The sequence below is a fragment of the Eleutherodactylus coqui genome, chromosome 8, assembly GCF_035609145.1.
Source record: "Eleutherodactylus coqui strain aEleCoq1 chromosome 8, aEleCoq1.hap1, whole genome shotgun sequence".
Classification (NCBI taxonomy): domain Eukaryota; kingdom Metazoa; phylum Chordata; class Amphibia; order Anura; family Eleutherodactylidae; genus Eleutherodactylus; species Eleutherodactylus coqui.
Window position 1 is genome coordinate 50188605 of NC_089844.1, and position 26643 is coordinate 50215247.

Here is a 26643-nt window from a genome sequence, read left to right on the forward strand (position 1 = left end):
TGGCCCAGGTTGGTACTGCAGATTGAGCTGCATTCACCTCAAAAGTACTCCGCCTGCAGTACCAACATAGGCACCTGCACAATGTACAGGACCATCTGGTTCCTACAGCAAATCAGCTAGAAGCAGGCAACCCCCTTAATTCTTCCTGCCCATTGGTCCATATTGTCCATGATTCACCAATGTAAAAAAAAAAAAAAAAAAAAAAAAGCACAATGGCAACAGTCTGAGACCCAGAATACATATCTAATCAGACAAGGGGACAGGGCAGCAATTGCAGCTAGAGTGTATTTAGGAGGTTGGTTTCCTTCCACCAAAACCTTGCACAGTGGGCTAGATCAATGCTGCAGCCTGAGTCCTAGGGAAGTGAGTAGGACTCTGCTACAGTAATTGGCAATGTAGGAGCTTTCTGCTTCCTGAAGCACAACAGCTTGCAGTGAGGATTACCATTAAATAAGCTACAGGCCATCGATAGATAGACTGGAAGAACTTATTTTTACAGATCTAGAAATAGTGTTTAAATGTACAGCATAGCAGATGTGCTGAATGAAGCGTGAAGACAGCCTTATGTCACCCAAACAAGCTATAGCTTAGTGCATTAGCTTATCAGGGAAGGAAGTGTTGTGGATGCACTAGTCCTTAATAATAACTCAAGACAGTCAGTAACAAAGCATCAGTAACAGAACGAGCCAAAATGCAATACTGTTTTATTATAACCGTACAAAGATGCTCTAGCACATACTAGCATTTTGGAATGTTAATGGTGGAAGAGTCTCAGGTTGGTGTGTGCCAAGACAATGCCCAACTCATCACATGCTTCAGTGATCAGTTTGTCTGCTGCTGAACCAGAAGGAGCAGCGATGAACTGAACCCCACTCTGTAAGAAAATAAAAAAGTAGTTAGAATTGGCATCAAACCACTTGATCAGTCGATATAAAAAGGCCACAGCACACAAGAAGCAAAACTTTATATACTGCAGTGGCCCAACATGGAAAGCCTTAGTCAAAAGATATAAGTATTATGGGGAAAGAAGTGGAGAAAAAAAAATAAAAAAAAGCATAGCCTAATTAAAACTGCTTTAACCACTCAATCACCTTTCTTGCCCGCTCTACATTGTCCCTGAATGGGAAAAATGCATCAGAGCTCAGGGAGACGGCAGTTAAAGTAGAGATCCATTGTTTCTTGTCTTCAGGGGTCAGCAGCTCTGGGGGCTGCTCATACAGGGACTTCCATTGCTCTAGCTCCTCCTGTGGACAGAAGCACACAAAAATGTACATATTTCAGTATTATGTTGTAAACTAGTGGTGTCCTGTGCATCTGCCACTTCGGTTATACACTTACCTTTTCTAGGTTGCCACTCACATATTGGTCAATGGCATTTGAAATATCAGCCCTCTTCACTCCAGCTTTAAATTTCATTGCCAAGACACGTGGATGATGGCGCAGCCACCAGTTATCAGCCTTGTCACCAGCCAGCCGGGTGCAATGTATGCGGGACTGCTGCCCAGCACCTATACCCACCACCTGTCAGAAGAGAAGCTCGGATTTTAAAAATTACAAAGTTTTCTACATTATGTGACCTATAATAGTGGTCAACAAGCTCTACACAAGCAGGCAGAAGAGAAATGAATCAGTTTCCTTTTTGCCTTCGCTCGAATTAATATTGCAGGATAACAAGCCTAACTGGATAGACATGTGCCTTTCTGCAGGATTACATATCACGTTGCTATGAAGTAATAGTTTTAGTTACCTGGCCATCCTTGGCATAGCACACAGAGTTAGACTGGGTATATTTCAGGGCAATAGTGGCTACAATCAAGTCTCTTATGGCAGCCTCAGGGAGCTGAAATGAGAAGTCATAACATTTTAAATTGCATTTTACACAAATATGGGAGATGGAATACCTCTGCTGCGCCACTTATTGGAAGGCAGCATTCCTTCAAGTCAGTGTTAGACTCTTTATACAAGCCTTGTAACAATGATTGGGAATTGAAAACCAAGCCAGAATCGATACAGACAGCTGTTTCAGGGAGTTTGCCCCTCAGTGTGCAGTAGCTTTCTGGCTTAGCTAGCAAGAGGCCTATGACGCGAGTCAGGAACACCATCTTTTCTTTTTAGGGAGAGCACCTAGAAAGTGATTGAGGAGACTTAAGGCCATTCATGCGCCTCTGGATAACATACGAATACGGGAGAAGTATTGTTCCATCTCCCATATTTGCATATAACCCAGGAGGAGCATGAATGGCCTTATAAGTCTCCTCACTCACTTTCTAGGTGCTCTCCCTAAGGAGAGGAGACAGTTTCTAATGGATTTTAGACAGTGTTAGGGCTCATGTCCACGGGTGGGTTTGAATTCCAGGATCCATGTAGGGCTCCCATGTGGATGATCCAGAATTCAAGCCACCCATACAAAATCATGGGCGTCCGCAGCTTAATTAATGCATGTGTATTAGTTTTGCAGACCTTCTGGTCTGGAAAGCAAGTCACAGCATGGTCCATTTTGCAGCGTATCCTGCAGTCAATGGAAGCTGTCCAATCTGCGGCACAGCATTTTCCTTGCTGACAGATCCCTGAACACCTTCAAGTTTGGAAATTAATCCAGAATAGATACTGTGGCACATCTATGAATGGAAGCCATGATGTTAATGTGAACAGAGAACAATGTCTGTTGTGCACCACTGCATGGTCACTGAATTGCGTTATGTTTAAAAAGCATTCTAACATCAAACAAAAGTCATAGTAAACTAACCCTACAGGTAACATTTATACCGGAGCAGACTATATAGAGTCATGTTCCCAAAGAGGAATAAATTGTTCTATAAGGCTCGGTTAACTACATGTGCGCAGCGTTCTGTCAGAGGTGTACCACAGGATTTTCCAACACACTGAACACCATAAACAGAAGGCTGTGACATGTACAACTGCATAGGCATGTGCCAAGGGAGGTGGGGGGGTTGGAGACAAAACTACACAGAACAAAAAAAGGCACATCTCTACCTCTTTCTTTGCTGTAACTACATTGCTGAAAAGTGAACTGTCTACAACTGCATCATTTCTCTTCTGCTCCATTTGCAATCCAAACAGCGTTCGAATCTCGGTGTCATCTGGTTCATAAGTTGAATCCATCTAAAAGACAGATTAATATCAAATGTCTGCTTCATCTGTAGATTTCACTTGCCTAAAATCTCCCTCCCTCCCTCAGCGGCAAGCAAGCATGCCAGGCAAGGCCTGTAAAGTCCCATTAAACACAGTGAGCGATGCTTTCTAAGAGAACGCCAGAAGACAGAATGTCCTGCGATTCCATCCCTCACACCACATCAATGTAAGAAAAAGCCCCCCCCCCCCCCTCATGCACATGTGAATAAGTCCATTCAACAGATTTTTCTGCATTGCAAAATGCACAAAAAAACTTAGTTGTATATAATACAATCTAGTTAGAAAAAATTGTCACCGCGCTTCATGTATTGTATATATGAAGAACACTTTGTCTTCAGCGGTATGCGTAAAGGCAAGTGATAGTGTAGGAAAGACACTTACTAAGGAGGAGGGGAGTGTGTAGCTACAGAAACCCCCTCCTTGAAGTGTAGACTCCAATCACAGACGATGGTACACACCAGTGTACTAGATAAAATCCAAGGTTTTATTAAACAATCCACTGATTGTGGATAACGTATTAGACAGGCAACGCGTTTCTGTGTCCTGATGACACCTTTCTCAAGCCATAGGATACATAAAACTTGTACTCACATTTATAATGAAAACGAAAATGCTTGATGCATCCGTGGGTAGCGCCATTTTGTAGAAAATGTAGTTGAGATTTTTGCATGTGTGAATGTGGTTTCACAGCACTTTGAAGATTGCACTTGTGTTATTTTTTTTTTTGTTTAAACCAAACCCAGAAGTGTATCCAGCTGAAAGGAGAGGTGAAAGTCCTTCCCTTCTAGTTCTCATTTTTCATTCTTTCTTGCTTAACCCCAAAAAAACTGCAAACAGAAAACCGGTAGTAACGCTGGAGCCCTGGATGGGCTATTGATATACTTTAGATTTAAAAATTAACATGCTGCAGCATTAACCCCTGCACCACATGTCAATATCTGCACGGGTTTTGTGCAGATTTTTTCCACAGCGCGATTTTCTAAATCTCATCCACAGCAAATCTGCTCAGTCTACTGATAAGGGTCCCTCACATACTGATAAATGTCCCTCATTGCCGCCGCAAGAGTTCGGTACCCATTCTCATGATTCTCAGAAATTAGTGAAAGTGTGTTAATCAGGAAACTATACACCACTACATTACCTGCAAGACACAATAACTTCCATTCTTCTTTTTGGAGAGGATTTTCAGAGCCTCTTCATCATACCCTGGAGCTATAATCCCATCAGAAACCTAATCATAGCACAAAGATTAAGAGTATACACAGTTACCAACTTTGATGACTACAGATTAAATACATAAACTGTTTATACAGGATTAAATCATGACTTTCATTTAAAAAAAAAAAAAAAGGAACTGAGCCCCTGCCCCTTCCCCACCACTATTTGCAATGGGAGGGGTGGGGCAGGGGTGGAGCTAAGCACCGAGACTTAGCTCCACCCCTGTCTCACCCCCTCCTATTGCAAATAGTGGCAAGGGGCGGAAGCTCAGTTCCTGCTCCTGGCTCTTCCATCCTTCCCCACTGCAGACAAGGACACCGTATATCAGCTCAGTGTGAAAACTGAGCTGATATACGATCGTCTGAATAAGCCCTAATACTGGACAAACCTTTCAATATTTGTTAGTTTGTTTTCAGGTGACCTTAACAATTACTACATGGTCTAAAACGTATGCAAGTTTGTACAGAAATTCTGTCTTTGACAATATGAATAGCTGCATAAAACATTTTATGCAAATGTAGAGCAAAGGATGCAGGTGTGAATAAAGCCTGAACATGCCAAGCAGCTCACAGATGGATGGGTTGGTTAATCCACTCTTCAAAAGGGAGGTTTTAAATCCAAAAGACTAATGCGCCCAACTCTGGGTAACCTCATACCTCTCTGGAGATTATTTTTGCAGTGGGAACGTCACACACATCAGAAATGGCAATGAAGTCACCAAAAGACGACATCCTATCAGAACCTAGGAAATAGCGAAAGCCAGAATAGCAGTTAAACTGTTGAGGAACCGTGCCCAATAAATATTGCAGAACACAAGGCTGCACAACCACAAACTGCATCAAGACAGACTGGTGAATGCAGAAAGCAATAGTCGACATTAACGGACAGAAAGTAATAAAGTTGAATTAGTGAAACATTTAAGCAGATGCAATTTCTCTGACCAGTTGAGCCGAGTACCATCTTGCTGGCCTCATTAATATTGACCCATATATGGTGATTTTGTGCCTGGTAACATATAGAGTTTGTGAATATGTGCAGAATTGTAATGCAACAAAAAAAAAAAAAAAAAATTTTTTTTAAATAAAAAAAAAAAAAATTTACCTCTAGCTCTGGCATAGGCAGTTGCCAATGGAGTGAGTGTAGTGTAGATGTCGTGTACCATGCACACCTGGGCCTCTTTTTCTGTCAGTGGGACACCAACAGCAGCACCTGGTGGTAGAAAGTGATAGTACAAGGAACAGTTTTATTTAGTAGCTTGGTGCAAAGTACACATGTATGAATGTAGGAAGTGGTTAAATATTGGTTGTAAGTTCCAGTGCTACCATTTCTAGTTCACTTTGTTCTTTAAAAAAAAACATTCCCTGGAGAGAATACCAATAAATTATATCTATTTTACACACACTTTATAGCAAGTCATTAGTGTTGTAGTACACAGACCTAGCATTCAGTATCTGTAAAAGCAGTCTATTTGTAGAACACACAATTATAGAAGTAGTCTAGTTTTTTCCCCCCTTAATATTTGTATAAGAACCACATGGTTTTACATAAGATATTTAATCCATTGCATAGTTACCTGCGGGGCTCACATGTTTAAAGGAGGTGGCTGCAGGGAGCCCAAGAGCAGTTTTCAATTCTCTCACCAGCTGCCAGCCGTTCAAAGCATCACACAAGTTAATAAACCCTGGAGACCCATTCAGCACTGCAAGTAGAAGACAAGACATTGCACAGGCATTAAATTGCATTTCCAGAGACTTCTGCAAAAGCTTTACAGCCATCAACTATATTCTTTCTCGTCAGTGTGCCATTACGCATGTTAACAGGTGTGGCCAGTTTACTGCGATACATCTGGACTGGACACAGTGGCAATTCTAGGTAAAGCTTGAAAGTTAGCGGTAGACGACAAGTGCTACTACTGCCACTAAAGCACACGTGACCAAACCCTACAGGGTTGCAAGCAATGATGAAAAATGCACTAGTTACAGCATGTCATGGTCAACCTGCTCCTGAAATGTACCAATGTTTAACACAACAGCATAGGATATGCGCTACTTTACTGTAACAGACCTTGCAGCATGACACAAGTCTGTTTGAACACCTGACAGTCTAAATTCATTAACCCATGAAGGATGCACACACACACACACACACACACACACACACACACACACACACACACTTTAAAAAAATAAATAAAAATCATAACTTCGTTATCCATCGACGTAGATTGATAAGGACACTGTTTGCAGGACGAGCTGTATTTTTCAAGGTTACTATTTAATGAACCATATAATGGGACTGAAAAACTTTTAAAAACCAAGTATAGTGAAATAAAAAAATAAAATTGTGTCTTGTACAGTGTACATACTGCAACAAAAAGGCCATTATAATGATACCAAATTTATGTAGTTTTTATTTTGCCAAAGATTTAATTTTACAAAACACACCCAACTTCCCACCGCCATAACTTTATTGTTCCATTGACCTAGTTGTGCGAGGGCTTTTTTTTGTGGGACATCCTGTAGTTTCTATAGGTACTATGAATACATATGACTTTTGTACTTGACCACTCCATTACATTTTTTTTTCCTGAAGACTGGTTGACAAAAAAAAAAAAATAAAAAAAGCATTTTTTTCTGACATTCTCCATGTGGGGGAAAATAAGTGCGTTACTTTGATGGATTGGACTTTACGGATGCAGTGATACAAAATAGAATCTAAATAAAATCCCAAAACCTTTTATAAGTCAAAAGTTTGTTTTTTTTTCTTAACCTTGTTACCTTTCATTTTTATAAGGTATAACTTTAATTTTCACTTTTAAACCTCCAGAGGGAACAAAATTTGCGATTGCTTGAGCACTTCTGCAGTATGATGTACTATGGCATTACATCGATCAGAGCATTTAAGTGCAGCTGTCAGAATTGACAGCTGCATTTAATGGATTAAGAGTAGAGATGAGCGAGCACCAAAATGCTCGGGTGCTCGTTACTGGAGTCGAACTTCCCGCGATGTTAGAGGGTTCGTTTCGAGTAACGAACCCCATTGAAGTCAATGGGCGACTCGAGCATTTTTGTATTTCGCCGATGCTCTAAGGTTTTCATTTGTGAAAATCTGGGAAATTCAAGAAAGTGATGGAAACACCACAGAAACGGATAGGGCAGGCGAGGGGCTACATGTTGGGCTGCATCTCAAGTTCCCAGGTCCCACTATTAAAGGGGTTGTCCCACGAAAGCAAGTGGGGTTATACACTTCTGTATGGCCATATTAATGCACTTTGTAATGTACATCGTGCATTAAATATGAGCCATACAGAAGTTACTCACTTACCTGTTCCGTTGCTAGCGTCCTCGTCTCCATGGTGCCGTCTAGTTTCAGCGTCTAATCGCCTGATTAGACGCGCTTGCGCAGTCCGGTCTTCTCCCTGGTGAATGGGGCCGCTCGTGCTGGAGAGCTGGTCCTCGTAGCTCCGCCCCGTCACGTGTGCCGATTCCAGCCAATCAGGAGGCTGGAATCGGCAATGGACCGCACAGAGCCCACGGTGCACCATGGGAGAAGATCTGCAGTGCATCGTGGGTGAAGATCCCGGCGGCCATCTTACTAAGGTAAGGAAGAAGTCGCCGCAGCGCGGGGACTCGGGTAAGTACTAAACGTTTTTTTTTTTTAACACATGCATTCGGTTTGTCTCGCGCGGAACGGGGGGCCTATTGAATAAAAAAAAAAAAAAAAACACGTTTAGGCACGGGACAACCCCTTTAAGCCACAATAGCGGCAAGTGACCCCCCCCCCGGCTCCATTGAAAGCAATGCACTGCGGGCAATCGCGGGATGAATTTTCGGGAAGGGCTTAAATATATAAGCCCTTCCCTGCAATTCATCCAGAAATGTAAAAAAAACAAAAAAAAAAAAAACACACATTCACCTGGTCCCGGCAGACGGAGTTCAGTCCGGCCGGCGGCAGTTCTCTGAACTGCTCTCTGTAGTATTCAGCCACGGATTTAAAATCCCCGCTGCGACCAATCAGAGGCAGCTCTCCCTCACACCCATTCATGAATGGGTGTGAGTGAGAGCTGCCTCTGATTGGTCAGGCTGTGACCAATCAGAGGCAGCTCATTCAGCAGGTGGGGATTTTAAATCCCTGGCTGATGAATACTACAGAGAGCAGTTCAGAAAACTGCTGCCGGCCGGGCTGAACTCCGTCTGCCAGGACAAGGTGAGTATATATATTTTTTTTATCTTTACACATTTCTGGATGAATTGCAGGGAAGGGCTTATATATTTAAGCCCTTCCCGAAAATTCATCCCGCGATCGCCCGCAGCGCATTGCTTTCAATGGAGCCGGCTGTATTGCCGGCTCCATTGAATTCAATGGGCTAACATCGTTAGGAGAACGATCTTTATGCTGACATTTTTATTTTTACACATTTAAGGCTGATTTTCTGGTAAGAGCTTATATTTTTAAGCCCTTCCCAAAAATTCATCCTGAGATCGCTGGCAGCCCATTGCTTTCAATGGTCAGTGCTCGTTTAAGCGAGACGAGTACCGCGTGGTGCTCATCTCGAGTAACGAGCATCTCGAGCACCCTAATACTGGAACGAGCATCAAGCTCGGACGAGTATGCTCACTCATCTCTAATTAAGAGCTCTGATCAGCCACAGTGCTTATTGGAGCTGTTGCGGGTGGGAGTTGGCTGTGAGAAACAGCTGGCACCTGTATTGTATGGAGTAGGATCGTCCTAAAATGTACATCCTTTAGCGTTGCTAAAATTTATGATAAAAACTGGTTAACACACAAAGTAGACCACCATCAATGTGAGTGTTATAAGTGAACACAGAATACCAGAGACACCATGTAATCAAATCCTATATTCAGCAATAACCCCAACTCATAATCTTGGAAAAAAATACACAATACACAGAAAATATGCTGGCAGATGCCATTTTATGCATTTCTACCCCTGTGGGTTAGCCTACAATGGATTCCTATACATGGCATTGCAGGACTAGGTCATTAATCTGCTATAATTATTAGGGGGAGAAAAAAAAAAAGCCCCTCCCCTAGCCCATTAGTCTCATACCAGTCAATGGAAGCTGTGGTCCACGGGTAAAGATCTGAGCAGGCACCTGGTGAGGATTGATTCCATATCGCAGTGGAAGCTGGGAGATGCCCTTACTATACTGTTTACGGAAATAATCAGAGATGGCGGCATCATACTCGGCCGTGTGAGTAAAAGCCTGTGAAGAGCAGCAGAAGCTATAGTAATTGGATAGAATACGATCTAAGAGACAACATTTCTGGCCCCATAACTTTACCTTGAGGGCCAGCTGGCAACGTCTTTCGAGGGTCGTGTCCTTCTGCTTAGATTTTTCCATTCCATCTGCAATACTGCTGTAGTCGCTGGGATCACACAGGACAGTTACACGAGCATGGTTTTTGGCAGCTGCACGCAGTAATGTTACACCACCTATCCCAAAAAAAAAAAAAAAAAAAAAAAAAAAAAAAAAGGTTTAAGGTACCATAAGATTATAGTTTTAACATGCACTAGGAACCCCACACATTCTGTAAGAAACAACCAGCAGCTGTGCTGTACAGAGAGCGATCATATGTACCCCAAAGCTGCAGGATGTAATGCATGCCCTGCAACGTTAAGGGGTTAATGATGCCCAAGCTTCAGCTTCCTCACAAAAGGCATGAGCTTTTCTCCTAGGATTTCCTGATATTTGTTGGAATCCATTTGCTCTCCACAGACTGCAGGTTTCCAGCCCCAGAGGGTCACCAAGCCACCACCATGCTTCACTGTAGACAGGGTGTTCTTTGCGGCATATGCTTTATTCTTCCTCCTCCAGATACTCCATAATACTGATCCATAGTCCTGAGAAGTTCCAGTTTTGTTTTATTGTGCCACAGAATAAATCCCGAGAATTCCACAGCTTCATTACACAAGCACAAGAAAATGTTGGATACAATATTATCAAAACCCATGTAGAGTAGAGATGTAGGTCTTGGAGTTCAGGCATAAAGACCTTTCTATCTTGCTGTAGGTCTTTTGCAGTAACTCAAGAAGTTTGATCACTTGCCTCCTCAGGAATCTGGTGGCAGCTTCCCCCTTCTGCCATATCCAGGTAGTGTAGCCAGTGTTCCTTTAACTTTGAAAATGCAAACTATGCTTCCAACTGTATCTCTAGGAACATTCAGCGCCTTAACCATCCATTTCTATCCTTGTCTTTCTGTGCCAACAAAGGTCTTCACTAAGGCCCAGTGTCCGCAGGCAAATTAGGATTTTATAATCCGCCTGCGTGATCTGCGCCCATAGGGATGCATTGGACATCCGCAGGTAATTAATACCTGCGGATGTCATTTTTCCCTGATCCGCAGATCGCACATGTGGGAAATCACCCGCAGCATGCTCCATTTTCGTACGGGTCTCCAGTACAGACGGCTCCCTCAGCTTCTATTGAAGCCTACATTCAAAATAAAAAAAAGCTGTGTACGGCACACTGTCGGCGTGCCGAGCACGTCAGCTGTCCCGAAGAAAGATCCAGCCGCGATGGAGGGGGGAGATCTGCAGTGTCCAGACAGGTGAGTATATCTGATTTTGTGGCCTCATGTCTGCGGGAAAGGAGGGACCCGCAGCGGGATTCTGCATGGAGAATCCGTGCAGGCCTGAGTTTCCCTGTGAACATGAGGCCTTAGGGTGTCATTACAAGAGTACTAGCAGAAACTGTTAGTGCTCACGCTTTCCTACAGTTGCCAGGCGGCAACTGACAGCACAGATGCCGCCTATCAGTTGTAGGGAAACCATGAGCGCCATCACCTAATGCTAGCACTCGTAATAGGACCTTTTAATTTCTTGTTGGCAATATTAGTGTCGGTCAAAATGGTCCTGGATTAGTTGCATCAGATATGCTTGAGACACCCAATTTAAAAATATGTTCTCTTATGAGGGATTCCGGACGAGGAGGTTGAATAATTCCGAGACAACCGTAAAAGTAGCATTTTGTTTTGGTCCATCTAAAGTTGTTCTTGTTTGATTTTCTGCAAACAGCTGAAAACTTGTAAGTGTAGCAAGTTTAATATGCAGCAGGGGTTGACTGCAACTGTACAAAATTGGGGAGCCACATACCAATATCAATCTGCTCAACAGCTTCCTCCACCGTCACACCAGGGGCAGATACAGTCTTCACAAAGGGATACAAGTTGCAGACAACTACTCTAAGGAGGGAGAGGAGAAAAGGAAGCATCTCTCATCATAAAGAACATAACTAAATGTTTGTAAGATTTCAGATGTACACTGCGTTGGGTTTACCTGATATAGCTGAAACCTAATCTGGTGAGGTCTGCTTGGTCTTCAGAGGTGCTTCTTGCCAGAATACCTGATAAAGAAACAGGTCAGACTATTGTAAGTGGTCCTGCAAACATTCAGCGGTTCCACGCTCTTAATATGTTAGTCATTTACACACAAGCTTCCTTCCTGTATAAACATCACACCATTGTATAGGTGCTTTACAGCAGCTGCAACAAATGGGAATTTGGACTGTTCGCTGCAATACAGTCTGATGAGTGCCATATGTACAGAGCCATCATGCCCCCTTGAGTGGCAAAACAGCTGTAGTACAGCCCTGTGATTGATGCCCAAGTATGGAATCACTTCATATAGTAACCATCATACGACAGCTCAACAAGCAATTTACATGACAGTTGAAGTGGGAGCTGGGGTATGACATGCAAGGGGCCACAGTCATTCATTTGCACTCTTGCAACATACAAGTCAAAATCCAGACTACAGTACATGATAGATAAGGAGCGGACACTACCCCAAGGCAGAGAAACGTTATCTAGGACAAATATTGCATAAAGCCAAGCATGGAGCAATCCATAACCTCCCAATAGAGGCTAGAGCATGTAGTGTTAGCGCTACAGAACACAACCAGGAGCCATCTGTGGGGAAAACAGATTAAATCTGAGATTCAGCTGCACAGTAATCACAAACGGTTTGGAAAAAGTACCGAGTCAAATGGGAGACCATCCCTCCGGCCAGTCCAGCTCTGTAAATGTGTAATGTTACAAGTTCTGTAGTACATTTCTGGAGATAAAAATTGATCCCTGAATCAACAACCTGATTACCAGATTTGAAGTTGGAAGACCGTTTTCACCCTCCAAAAAAAAAAAAAAAAAAAAAGCATACAAATAATTGTGTACTTTAACCCCTTAATGACACGGACCTCTTCCCACCCCCATTTTCATTTTTCCTCCCCCTTTAAAAAAAAAAAAAAATCATAACTCCTTTACTTATCCATCAACATCACTGTATGAAGGCTTGTTTTTGTGGGACTAGTTGTAGTTTTCAATGGTGCTATTTAAGGTACCATATAATGTACTGAAAAACTTTAAAAATAATGCTAAGTGGAATAAAATGGAAAAAAACCAAAATGACATTCCGCCATCTTTCAGTGCGTCTTGTTTCTACAGTACACATACTGCAACAAGGACATAACTTTATTCTATGGGTCAGTACGATTGCTACGATACCAAACAGTTTTTTTTACTATACCATTTTATTTCAAAAAGACATTTAATTTTTTTCAATTATTTTCTGCGCAATAATTTTTTCTGCCAACGTAGTTCAGCGAGGGATAATTTTTTGCGGGATGTCCTGTATTTTTCGTTAGTTCTACTTCAGAATACGTACAATTTTGATTGCTGTTTTTTCTGGGAGACAGGGTGATTGAAAGAGTGCATTTCTGGCGCTCTACTTTTTTTCCTTTTCGGACGACGTTCACCGTGCGGGGTAAATAATGCACTACTTTGATAGATTGGACTTTTATGGATGCGGCGATACCAAATATGTATTTTTATTTTAGGATTTTGATTTTTTAATTACAGATATGGCAAAAAGGGAGTGATTTAAAATTACTTTTTTTTTTTTACAATTAAAAACTTATTGATTTTTCTTTACTTTTAGTCCCCCTGGGGGACTACAACATGCAATGCTTTGTTCGTTCCTGCAGTATGACATAATGCTGTAGAATTACGTCATACTGCATTCTGATAGGCAGCCTATCAAGCCACCTCACGGGGATGGCTTGATAGGCAATCGCCCAAGGCAGCCCTGGGGCCTTTCAGAAGGCCCCCGGCTACCATGACACCTGCACAGCTCTCCAATCTCACCGCTGGGGGATGCCGGTCAAGGGATTTAAATGCCGCTGTCAGAAGTGACAGCGGCATTTAAAGGGTTAATAGCTGCGATCAGCCGATTGCAGCCATTGCCCACGGGTGTCGCAACCTCTCTTCATACATACCCCGACGCTCCAGAACGTAAACGTACATCCTGGAGTGGGAAGGGGTTAATAGTCTTCTGCCATCCTGTGGAACACTGCAGGATAACAGGTTGAATTGCATGGACTCATGTTCTTGTTTTCAACCCATATGTTACATGCAATTGTTTTACAACGCACCTTAAACAACGGATTTTTATTTTATTTTTTTTAAATCGTGAAAAACATAACTGGAAATTCAAAAAAGATGCTTAGACCCCAAATATAGGCCAAAACTGTATGTGGAATAATTACCGTGGCATTGTGAATGCCACAGTAATTGTGGTATGTCGCTACCATTGATTTCATAGGGGCCTCGCAGACCTGCGCTTGAACACGCCACAATTTTCGAGCGCCGTCTGCTTTATTTTGCTACATTCAGTGCACGTCATCAATGATGGTGTGCACCAAAACCTGTTGGAGGCAGTAACCTGCATATGAAAACTGTGGTAATCAAAATTGTGGCGTTTTGCTGATGGCAGGTGTGAGTGGCCTAAGGCCCCCTGTCATAGCAGTGATTTCGCCGGCGGTAAATAGACGGCGAATCACGCCATCTGAAGCTTATCATAGCATTGCTATGGAAAGCGCCGGCCCTGTGTCCACGAGCAGGGAATTCTCTTGCTGTCAAATGCCCTGATCTGCCGCCAACCTATCTGTCAGATTAGGCTGACAGCAGAGATCCATCTGCGGCTCCTGCTCCCATGGCGGAGCTCCGCCACAGGATACCGCAACGCCCGTGGACAGGGAACCTTAGGCTATTGTAGTCTTCACGTACACAGAAGCTATGTGCATTTCAATCTTACCTCCATGGACTGCAGGATGGAGAGTTTTCACACGTCCCCCCAGCATCTCTGGAAAGCCTGTAAGTTCAGACACATCTCTAAAAGAGGGAAAGGGGACAAAAAAAGAGAAAAAATTCAGAACAGCAGCGACAGATTGAAGTATTTGCCCCCATAAGCAGATGTTTGGAACCGACTACTGATGCTTAGATGTTTACATGGAAGCGAATTCTGAGTGAGCAGCAGACCTTTGCCGATCTACAAACAATGGTCCATTGAAGACAATCCGGCTGTGATGCAAGATCACACGGCCAGATAGAACATGCTGCGATTTGTTTCCAGTCATGTGAGAAGTCATTATCGCCCATGTGAAGCCGGCCTCAGGACTCATTCACATAAACAATGTTCTCACGTGAGTTTTCCGCAATGCATTGTCACAAAACTCACAAATAGAAAAATCACAGCATGTTCTATCTTTCATCATTCCCTTGGAATGCATCATGTACTTTTTTTTTCAATGGAGCCTGAAAGACCTTGCATGCGAGTGTGATGCTTCCCATTGAAGTTAACGGGAAACACTTGCAATCCCAACATGCGTGTGAGATCGCAGTTTCACAGAAGCGATGCACAATCAAAAACGCATCAGCATTAAAAAAAAAAAAAAAAAAAAGGCAATCGGTAGTAAGCGTGATATTGGGCTGAGTTCCTCACCAAGCTAGATATCTTGCCACCCGTGCAAATGTAGCCTTAGCGTGTTCTGTGTTGTTAGTAACTTAACTACTGCCACCATCTGGTTGAATGACCACATGACAAAGGTATTTAAATATGTGGGCCAATAGGGGGGGCACTTGCCACCTAATTGTTTATACTGTAGAGGACACTTTGACATGCACTCGCGAGCCAGGGGGTGTGGAGAACCAATACCATGCCACAACTCACCCATGTAGTAGAGCAGCTCCTGCTACACTAAGTCAGTGCCCAGAACACATTGAAGTGCTGTACAGGAAAGTACAGCGTGATGTGGGTGGTACCGTGTATGATTTGGGGAGGGGGAAGATGTATATCATAGTTTCCAATGAGCTAGTAGTATGTACTTTGCATAAATTGCATTTGAGGGGTGGGATCCATCATTACCTGACAGCAAGACCAGCGTCCCGTAGACATTTTGCAGTTCCACCAGAAGCCACCAAGGAAAGACCAAGAGCGCTCAGCCGTTGGGCAAATTCTACAAGTCCAGTCTTATCAGACACACTGAAGAGAGCTGGAAGACAAAGTCAATGTCTACACACCAATACTGTAACTTAAAGAACATTTCTAGGACGCCTCCGCCTCAGTTAGAGAAGAATGTAAAAAAAAAAAGCCATGCAGGGTAATTTGTTGGGGGAGGGGAAATTGTTTCTTCATTTTAAATTACATATAGATACTTGCACACCTCTATAGATACGCACAGGCATCTACACACATGCGGCTTCTCTTCCCAAGGAGGTTTGACGGTACCTCTGTACAGCTGCAGCTAACCCAATGATCTCAGCCCGGAGTGCGAGGTATATTTGGCAGTGGGAAATAACGGGTGTAGGTAAGGCCTTTTTGTAAGAGGCACAAATCATCAAGACAGTGAGCTCAACTTCATTTTATTAATATGGAATAAAGCGACATGTTTCAGGGCTGAAGGGCGCTCCTCAGTAGGGGCTGAGAACACTTTTCCAGCAGTTAGTTATTCTCCCAAATTCTGTATTGGATTTAGGTGCCTGTGAGTAGGCTAGATCATCGTTATTACACACCAAGGAGGTAAAGTCACTGTACATGATGGGTGCCGTACATGCCCCTCACGGGCAGCATGCAGGGAATGGCGCTCATGTAAGGCCCAGCCTAAAGCAAGTTAGACATGCAACAAGATCGGGTTTTATGTCTCAAAGTGATCCCATCTGTGGTCCTAGACTAAGGCCTCATGTCTGCAGCAGAAACCAACCCCGCCCGCTGACGAGGACACTGCTTACCCGGCCGGGTCTTCTATTTTCTGCACTGCGGAAGTGCCAGCGGGCACACAGCCGCACATGCGCAGTGAAGTATTTTGTTTTTTTTTAAACTTCTTTCCCGCAGCCCCTCCGAAATTGAATTGTGGACAGGACACAGAGCGAAGAGTTCCATTGACTTCAATGGAAGCCATCCATGTGGGAACTGCACTGAAATAGAGCATGCTGCAGTTTTGCAGACCAAAGTGCCTTAAAGGGGTTGTCCCGAGGCAGCAAGTGGGTCTATACACTTCTGCATGGCCATAATAATGCACTTTGTAATGTACATTGTGCATTAATTATGAGCCATACAGAAGTTATAAAAAGTTTTATACTTACCTGCTCCGTTGCTAGCGTCCTCGTCTCCATGGTGCCGACTAATTTTCGCCCTCCGATGGCCAAATTAGCCGCGCTTGCGCAGTCCGGGTCTTCTTTTCTGAATGGGGCTCCGTGTAGCTCCGCCCCGTCACGTGCCGATTCCAGCCAATCAGGAGGCTGGAATCGGCAATGGACCGCACAGAAGCCCTGCGGTCCATGAAGACAAAGGATCCCGGCGGCCATCTTCAGCAGGTGAGTATGAAGACGCCGGACCGCCGGGATTCAGGTAAGCGCTGTGCGGGTGTTTTTTTTAACCCCTGCATCGGGGTTGTCTCGTGCCGAACAGGGGGGGGGGGGGGGGTGTTTAAAAAAAAAAAAAAACCCGTTTCGGCGCGGGACAACCCCTTTAATTCAGCTGCGGACGCCCAGGTTTCTCTATGGGCAGGTTGAACTGCGGATCGTACATGCGGATTCCACAATTCAAGTCCGCTTGCATCAAAGTCAATGAAAGCTGTACGATTTGCGGCCCGACCAAATAGGCAAAGTCAGCAGATGACATCACTATTGCTTCTAACCACCTTTATAAATGCTCATCTGAAAACCCCCATTGGAACGCATGGAGGCCTAAGGCCTCCTTCCCACGAGCGTGACAGGCTCCGCCGCGTAATATTCCGCAGTGAAGCCCGTCACGGCGCCCCCCAGAGATCCCATACTTACCAGCGGAAGATAGCGTGAAGACGCTTCCCCGCCCACCGCCGTCGCGGCGGTAGGCGGGGAAGCGTTTTTTCACGCTATCTTCCGCTGGTTGCAGCGGGAGATAGCGTGAACGGACGGCTTCCATTGACTGCAATGGAAGCCGTCAGCGCGTACACCCGCGGCAAATAGAACATGCTGCGGGTGAGGGCGGGAGATTTCACGGTGCGTAATTCCGCGGTGGAATTACGCACCGTGAGCATTGTGCTATTAGGTTCAATAGAACCTAATAGCATGGGGCAACGCAGCGGATTTTTGCCGCGGATTTACGTGGCGTAAATCCGTTCGTGGGAAGGAGGCCTAAGTGCTGCAGTCGGCAAAAACATCCGCTAAATGCTATACGGAAAAAACCTGCCTGTGTGAGAACGGCCCAAAAGGTGCCCTCAGGCCAGGATCCTGCGCTGGGGGACACAAGGAGTTATCTGTACGGCCACCAGAACTAACAGCCAGAGGATCACGGGGGGTGAAGTCTATAACAAGGCAGAGCGAGCAGAAGACCAGTAGGACGGCATGTGACCCGCTGCTACACAGACCTCCATTGTAGGGGCTCCAGCTAACGGGAGGGGACATGCTACAAGTCAGGAGGGGCGAACACACTTCATACCCCGCGGGCTGCTACCAGGCACCTTCCACATGCCCACACTACAGGGAACCTCGGCAGTAACACAGGGACCACGTGTGCAATAGTAAGTAGTAAAGCTCGTATCACAGCCGCAGCGCTTACCCAGCTCTGCCATGTCTGTCCGTGCAGTCCGCCACGCATATTAGTAGTTTACACTGCGGTTATTCCTGCTGCCGATTCCAGCCAATGAGGTGGCTGGAATCGGCACCATGTGACCTCCCATTGTGCACGAGCAGTACAGTTCAGCTGCCGTGCACGATGAGAGCTGTGCCCGCGCCCACGTGACCGGTGACGTCACCGGTACTTGAATTTGCCCGCGAATTCCGAGCCTACAGAGGAAGCTGATGGTTGGAGCCTTTTATACTACTTTCAACGTGGGAGAGGAAGATTTCTGCGCTGTGTGGTGAGTACCTACCTGAGATTAATGCGCTGTGTGGTGAGTACCTACCTGAGATTAATGCGCTGTGTGGTGAGTACCTACCTGAGATTAATGCGCTGTGTGGTGAGTACCTACCTGAGATTAATGCGCTGTGTGCTGAGTACCTACCTGAGATTAATGCGCTGTGTGCTGAGTACCTACCTGAGATTAATGCGCTGTGTGCTGAGTACCTACCTGAGATTAATGCGCTGTGTGCTGAGTACCTACCTGAGATTAATGCGCTGTGTGCTGAGTACCTACCTGAGATTAATGCGCTGTGTGCTGAGTACCTACCTGAGATTAATGCGCTGTGTGGTGAGTACCTACCTGAGATTAATGCGCTGTGTGGTGAGTACCTACCTGAGATTAATGCGCTGTGTGTGGTGAGTACCTACCTGAGATTAATGCGCTGTGTGGTGAGTACCTACCTGAGATTAATGCGCTGTGTGGTGAGTACCTACCTGAGATTAATGCGCTGTGTGGTGAGTACCTACCTGAGATTAATGCGCTGTGTGGTGAGTACCTACCTGAGATTAATGCGCTGTGTGGTGAGTACCTACCTGAGATTAATGCGCTGTGTGGTGAGTACCTACCTGAGATTAATGCGCTGTGTGGTGAGTACCTACCTGAGATTAATGCGCTGTGTGGTGAGTACCTACCTGAGATTAATGCGCTGTGTGGTGAGTACCTACCTGAGATTAATGCGCTGTGTGGTGAGTACCTACCTGAGATTAATGCGCTGTGTGGTGAGTACCTACCTGAGATTAATGCGCTGTGTGGTGAGTACCTACCTGAGATTAATGCGCTGTGTGGTGAGTACCTACCTGAGATTAATGCGCTGTGCGCTACGTGTGGTGAGTACGTCACCTGAGATTTGCGCGACGCCACCTGACGCAACCTGTCTTTTTTTGCAGATTTGTGCGCTACGTGGGGAGACGCGGCCACCCGAGATTTGTGCGCTTTTTTTTGCAAACTTACGTGTGGAGATGATCCTGACGTTTGGACGCGTTTTGAGAAGAATTTCGCTTCGCTTGCACACAAGCTGACATAACTCGTCGAGGTAAGCTGCTGCATCTGCTAAAATTTTCATTGCGTGCATCTGCTCATATGTGCTTATTTTGCGCATATTTGCAGGTTTTCGTGTGTACGTGTATATATAATATATGATTCTTCTGACCAGGTTGGGGGAGTAGTGGTCAATGTAAGTGGGTGGAGCGGATCTAGGAATCAGTAATACTGGTGTGATGTGACTGTTAACCTGCTGATTTTTCGTTATTTCCTGCAGATCTGACGTCCTTGAGAATGGGAAGGCTGGCGGACAGTGAAGAGACCCTCGACGTTCAGCAATCTTGAAACCCTTCGTTTTATGGACTACTTTTTGCCGGTGACTCACCTTTTTTTTTTTTTTTGGTATTTTTGGATAGACTAAGCTTTTATTTATTTTCTTGCAAACTTTTTTCCTTCTTCTTTACAGGTGAGCTGATACGTTATTTCAAGATTACCACACTACGTTTGCTCACAATCGTTGTTGAAGCAGCAGAGAGACTGACGGTCCTAGATGTTGGCTCAGTAGGACGCTTTCAAGATGGGCATGTTGTACTTCGTTTAAGTGGTAAAAATGGGCAGTTAGAAGTTGTGTATATTAATTAAAATTAAGAATATTGACAGTTTTGAAGACATTGTAATTTTTTAACATTTGCAAATGTTATATCTCATATGTGCAAGCATACTCTACAAATCTTTGCCAACATATATTTCCATCTGTTCACTTTATTCTGGACGCACATTTGCAAAAACATCTTTTGTTTGGAACCATTTAGGAGACATTCAAGTTGAACCTCATTTTTCCTCATTTTGCTAAATCCTTTTTCCTCCACCGAGCCAAGATTGCAAAGGCTCGTGGGTGTCAGAATACATACCCCCTAAAATGGCCCTATTTTACAAAGTACACCCCTTTGTGTTCACTGAGTGGTGTGAGGAGTATTTAGATCCCACATTTTCAGGAATTAATGGAATTATGACTAAAAAAAATTATAAGGCTTTATTTCGGCTAATGTGCTATTCTAAATTTTTTTCCACCAAAAATCATCATTTTCATGTGCACTGACACCCCAAAATGGATACCCCTGTTTGTATTGTTTTCAGAAATGTACCCATTGTGGCCCTAATGTTATGTTAGTATGCACAAATGGGACCCAAAATGTAATCAGTACTATGTGGCTTTCTGAACAGACTGTTATGATCGTGTGGGCAGATTTAGCAGACTGCCAACACCATCGTGACCAAAGGACTAGTAGTGTAGTAGTATACATGCACACAGGAAATTCACATGGAATCCATGCCACTGACCCTGTGCTAAAAGGGGGGGGGGGGGGGGTCGACAGTGGCCCAACCTAAGCATATACATCCCCAAATAAGAGGGCGGCCCAGCGGTCTTCGGAACTGGGCCATAGCTGATCCTAGGAGCCACAGAACAGGACACACGCATGGCATATAACAGAGACGGAACAGAATACACAGAGATAGAAAACACTGCATACAGAAGCCAAAAATGCAACCACTACTAACAGGCTGATTATAAAGAACAGGTATTACTTGACATTGTAGACAAAACGTGAAGCTAGCGGGCGAACTTCTAAGCTCCTGGTTATACCGCTAGTCCCTACACTAACCATGAGTCCAGGAGACCCGGACAATACTGCCCACTTGGCCTGTAGAGGCAGCCACAATGCATACTCGAGTATAGCCGATCCCAGTGTTAGCCGAGGTACCTAATATTACCCCTTGCCTTATACTCAAGTCAATAATTGACCCCAGGTTTTTGGGGTAAAAGTTGGTACCTTGGCTTATACTCAGGTCGGCTTAGACTGAAGTATATCTGATTACATACAAAAACCTAATGAAATAAGAGCAATCGTTGCATGCAAAGCATTAACCCTTTCCAATCCACTTATTTTTTCTCACCCATTCTCCCCAGCTCCAAATAAATTGGTTCTGGGGAGAATGGGTGAGAAAAAATACACTTTCCCTGCACCCTCCTGAGCTGACAGAGTTCAGGAGGGTGCAGGGAGGGACCTGCTTACCTGTCCGGCGTCTTCAGTACTTTCCTTCTGCCTCCCGGTTCGGCGATCATGTGACTGCTGGGGTCAGGTAACACCGGCGGTCACATGATCGCCGGCCAGAATCTATGCATTACATAGCGCTAAGTAATGTGTAAAGGAGAAGGCAGAAAGGATTAAAATCCCTTTCTGCCTTCTCCTCGGGGGTCTTCGATGAGGACCAGTGCAGGAGTGCATCTGCACCCGATGTGCCTGACGATCGGTTGCAGATCCACTCCTGCACTGCAGTGTCGGGCCTGCCCCGACATTGGAGGGAAATTATGATGTCGGGGCAGGCCCGACATTGGACTGGAAAGGGTTAACAGCGGGAATCTGTTGTCTCACCCATCCCCTCTGTGGCTGCGGGAGGCCAACTGTCATTAGCAACAGTCTTCAGCAGTAGATGGTGTGGGCTCAGATCTGTAGGATGTAGATGCAAGTCCATTCCAGAAAGCTGCTTCCTAACATATACATACATTCACGTGCTGCGGTGGCAAGGGGTTAAAAGGGTTCCCTGGGACTCCAGTACTGATGATCTATGCGCAGTGAAGTGGTGATCTGCCTCCCAGAATCCCTGCCAATCAGCTGATGACGAGTGCGCACCGCTGCCACTTCAGTCTATGCCAGACGCAGCACCGTACATTTCCGGCTGTACACGTCTGCATAGGATTGCATTTCAATACGCAATCCTATGCAGAAGACCGTGGTTTGTCTACGCGAAATCACGCGCAGAAAACAAACCGCGGCATGCTCTAATTCTGTGCGGGGTTCGCAGAGCCCCGTACAGAAACGCCACTCGCTGGCTGCCGGCTCTGCGCATGTGCCGTCTGCTGGCACATGAGTCAGAGCTGCGGGAGCGGGCGAGTTCCGCACTGCTCTCTGCAGGCGCTCAGGTCGGGTCCCGTTGCGAGCAGCTGGATGCGACACGGCCGTCTGCAGGCGGCCTTAGGCCTCATGTCCACTGGAAAAATACAATCCGCGTAGAATCAGCTTTCAATTGTATAATTTTCATGCAGATATCCGCACACATTGCTGTCAATGTGATAGCAATGTGGCCGATCCGCGGTAAAATGGAGCATGCCGTGGTTTTTTCTCCCACGCATGAAAAACGCAATTCTATTAAAATTCCATCCGCGGGTGCAAAAATCAGTTTAATGGACGGGATGGCCAATGATTCCCTAGGGGCAAATCCGCTGCGGAAACCGCAATTCCATTTTGCTAGTGGACATGAGGCCTTAAGGCTCCTTCCCACAGACGGATCTACCGTGTTTCCCCGAAAGTAAGACAGTGTCTTTCTTTTTATCCCCAAAAGCCCCACTATGTCTTACTTTCGGGGTATGTCTTATATTGGAAAATGGAGCATGAAAAAATCTGGACCATGCTCCATTTTCATGCGGGTCTCCCGGGACACAAAAATCAAATTGTACTCACACGCTCTGGTTCTTCTCTTCGCCGCGGCGCCATCTTCTCTCAGTCGCGGCCGGATCATTTTGCTTCGGCCCGGCGCATGTGCGGGGCACGTCACCGACGTCATCATGCACATCCGCCGAGCCGAAGAAAGAAGATCCGGCCGCGACGAGAGAAGATGACGCCGCAGCGAAGGAAGTATCCGGAGCGTGTGAGAGGTAAGTTAATTCTGATTTATTCCTATTTTCAGCGCTCATGTCCGCGGGGCAGGAGGGACCCGCTGCAGATTCTACATGGAGAATCCGTAGCGGGCCTGATTTTCCCCGTGGACATGAGGCCAAAGGCGGCAGACGCGGTGACGTATGGAGGGGGGGCGGCGCGGAAGTGGGCAGGAGGCGGCGCGCAGCTACCGTAGATGAGAGGGAGGCGGCAATACCCCCGTGTTTCCCCGAAAGTAAGACATATGTCTTACTTTCGGGGTACGGCTTACATTGGCCGACCCCCCTGAAACCCCCGATACGTCTTACAATCGGGGGGTGTCTTACTATCGGGGAAACACGGTATTCAACCTAATAGCTCAATGCTTACGGTGCGTAATTTCACAGCGGAATTCCGCACCGTAAAATGCCGCGGGTATACGCGCGGACGGCTTCCATTGCAGTCTGTGGAAGCCGTCCATTCACGCTATTTTCCGCTGTAGCACAGCGGAAAATAGCGTGAAACCGCCTCTACGCCTACCGCCAGCCGCGTCACATGCCGCTGCGGTGCGTCTCACGCTCTATTACCCATGCGCACTGAGGCGTCATGCGGGACTCCGGAACCAGAGGTAAGTATTGGGGTCTCTTGGGGCTGCCGTGATGGGCTCCGCCCCGGAATTCCATGGCGGAGCCTGTCACATCCATGTGCAGCCGGCTTTACAGCGTGGGTAATCAGGAGCCTGAAAACATAAATAAGGTAAAACAAAAAAACAAATTCAAATCACGTTTTATTATTTATTAAAAATTTGGATTTTACACCAAGTGTCATTCCCTGATAAAACAAAGGCCGCTGTGTGTGGGGATCTTTTCTGTTTACTCAATCGGTGTAAAATATTGCGCAGTTTTTCAGGATACTCCAAAAAGCTTATAAAAAAAAAAAAAAGGTGAGTCACCGGCAAAAAGCAGTCCATAAAACGAAGGGTTTCAAGATTGCTGAACGTCGAGGGTCTCTTCACTGTCCGCCAGCCTTCCCATTCTCAAGGACGTCAGATCTGCAGGAAATAACGAAAAATCAGCAGGTTAACAGTCACATCACACCAGTATTACTGATCCCTAGATCCGCTCCACCCACTTACATTGACCACTACTCCCCCAACCTGGTCAGAAGAATCATATATACGTACACACACGCGCGTGCGTGCGTGCGTACACACACACGCGTGCGTACACACACACGCAAGCGAAAACCTGCAAATATGCGCAAAATAAGCACGTATGAGCAGATGCACGCAATGAAAATTTTAGCAGATGCAGCAGCTTACCTCGACGAGTTATGTCAGCTTGTGTGCAAGCGAAGCGAAATTCTTCTCAAAACGCGTCCAAACGTCAGGATCATCTCCACACGTAAGTTTGCAAAAAAAAGCGCACAAATCTCGGGTGGCCGCGTCTCCACACGTAGCGCACAAATCTGCAAAAAAAGACAGGTTGCGTCAGGTGGCGTCGCGCAAATTTCAGGTGACGTACTCACCAGACGTAGCGCACAGCGAATTAATCTCAGGTAGGTACTCGCCAGACGTAGCGCACAGCGAATTAATCTCAGGTAGGTACTCGCCACACGTAGCGCACAGCGCATTAATCTCAGGTAGGTACTCACCACACACAGCGCATTAATCTCAGGTAGGTACTCACCACACGTAGCGCATTAATCTCAGGTAGGTACTCACCACACAGCGCATTAATCTCAGGTAGGTACTCAGCACACAGCGCATTAATCTCAGGTAGGTACTCAGCACACAGCGCATTAATCTCAGGTAGGTACTCAGCACACAGCGCATTAATCTCAGGTAGGTACTCAGCACACAGCGCATTAATCTCAGGTAGGTACTCAGCACACAGCGCATTAATCTCAGGTAGGTACTCAGCACACAGCGCATTAATCTCAGGTAGGTACTCAGCACACAGCGCATTAATCTCAGGTAGGTACTCACCACACGTAGCGCAGAAATCTCAGGTAGGTACTCACCACACGTAGCGCAGAAATCTCAGGTAGGTACTCACCACACAGCGCATTAATCTCAGGTAGGTACTCAGCACACAGCGCATTAATCTCAGGTAGGTACTCAGCGCACAGCGCATAAATCTCAGGTAGGTACTCACCGCACAGCGCATTAATCTCAGGTAGGTACTCAGCACACCGCGCATTAATCTCAGGTAGGTACTCACCACACAGCGCATTAATCTCAGGTAGGTACTCACCACACAGCGCATTAATCTCAGGTAGGTACTCACCACACAGCGCATTAATCTCAGGTAGGTACTCACCACACAGCGCATTAATCTCAGGTAGGTACTCAGCGCACAGCGCATTAATCTCAGGTAGGTACTCAGCGCACAGCGCATTAATCTCAGGTAGGTACTCAGCGCACAGCGCATAAATCTCAGGTAGGTACTCACCGCACAGCGCATTAATCTCAGGTAGGTACTCAGCACACAGCGCATAAATCTCAGGTAGGTACTCAGCACACAGCGCATTAATCTCAGGTAGGTACTCACCGCACAGCGCATTAATCTCAGGTAGGTACTCACCACACAGCGCATTAATCTCAGGTAGGTACTCACCACACAGCGCATTAATCTCAGGTAGGTACTCACCACACAGCGCATTAATCTCAGGTAGGTACTCACCACACAGCGCATTAATCTCAGGTAGGTACTCACCACACAGCGCATTAATCTCAGGTAGGTACTCACCACACAGCGCATTAATCTCAGGTAGGTACTCACCACACAGCGCATTAATCTCAGGTAGGTACTCACCACACAGCGCATTAATCTCAGGTAGGTACTCACCACACAGCGCATTAATCTCAGGTAGGTACTCACCACACAGCGCATTAATCTCAGGTAGGTACTCACCACACAGCGCATTAATCTCAGGTAGGTACTCACCACACAGCGCATTAATCTCAGGTAGGTACTCAGCACACAGCGCATTAATCTCAGGTAGGTACTCAGCACACAGCGCATTAATCTCAGGTAGGTACTCACCACACAGCGCATTAATCTCAGGTAGGTACTCACCACACAGCGCAGAAATCTTCCTCTCCCACGTTGAAAGTATAAAAGGCTCCAACCATCAGCTTCCTCTGTAGGCTCGGAATTCGCGGGCAAATTCAAGTACCGGTGACGTCACCGGTCACGTGGGCGCGGGCACAGCTCTCATCGTGCACGGCAGCTGAACTGTACTGCTCGTGCACAATGGGAGGTCACATGGTGCCGATTCCAGCCACCTCATTGGCTGGAATCGGCAGCAGGAATAACCGCAGTGTAAACTACTAATATGCGTCCGCCACACGTGGAG

At 45.7% G+C, this 26643-nt stretch overlaps 1 protein-coding gene and 1 long non-coding RNA gene across 4 annotated transcripts; one reads left to right on the forward strand and one right to left on the reverse strand.

The window, feature by feature from the left end:
* Positions 1–687: 687 nt before the first annotated feature.
* Positions 688–26643, reverse strand: ATIC (5-aminoimidazole-4-carboxamide ribonucleotide formyltransferase/IMP cyclohydrolase). Of its 2 annotated transcripts, XM_066575617.1 has the most exons (17): positions 26627–26643; positions 18265–18290; positions 15592–15718; positions 14482–14558; positions 11671–11737; positions 11488–11576; positions 9677–9828; positions 9442–9598; positions 5945–6070; positions 5473–5580; positions 5028–5113; positions 4295–4384; positions 2995–3123; positions 1748–1840; positions 1339–1521; positions 1092–1244; positions 688–874 (listed from the first exon to the last, which is right to left on the reverse strand). In XM_066575617.1, the coding sequence occupies exons 2-17, from the start codon at positions 18275–18277 to the stop codon at positions 755–757; spliced, it is 1770 nt and encodes a 589-aa protein (XP_066431714.1). In that variant the 5' UTR covers positions 18278–18290; positions 26627–26643; the 3' UTR covers positions 688–754. The 2 variants fall into 2 exon arrangements, with proteins under 2 accessions (XP_066431714.1, XP_066431713.1); XM_066575616.1 differs by lacking the exon at positions 26627–26643 and having other exon boundaries at positions 18265–18341.
* LOC136576374 (uncharacterized) lies at positions 18422–20255 on the forward strand. 2 transcript variants are annotated; one of them, XR_010786352.1, is made up of 4 exons: positions 18422–18565; positions 19495–19640; positions 19866–19964; positions 20055–20255. It is a non-coding gene; the product is annotated as an uncharacterized lncRNA (long non-coding RNA). The 2 variants fall into 2 exon arrangements; XR_010786353.1 differs by having other exon boundaries at positions 18457–18598.

Coding starts and splice junctions, on each gene's coding strand:
- ATIC (XM_066575617.1), bottom strand. Junction 9,829..11,487: donor TGTTGAGCAGATTGATATTG/GTATGTGGCTCC, acceptor TTTTTGGGATAG/GTGGTGTAACATTACTGCGT. Junction 875..1,091: donor ATGTAGAGCGGGCAAGAAAG/GTGATTGAGTGG, acceptor ATTTTCTTACAG/AGTGGGGTTCAGTTCATCGC.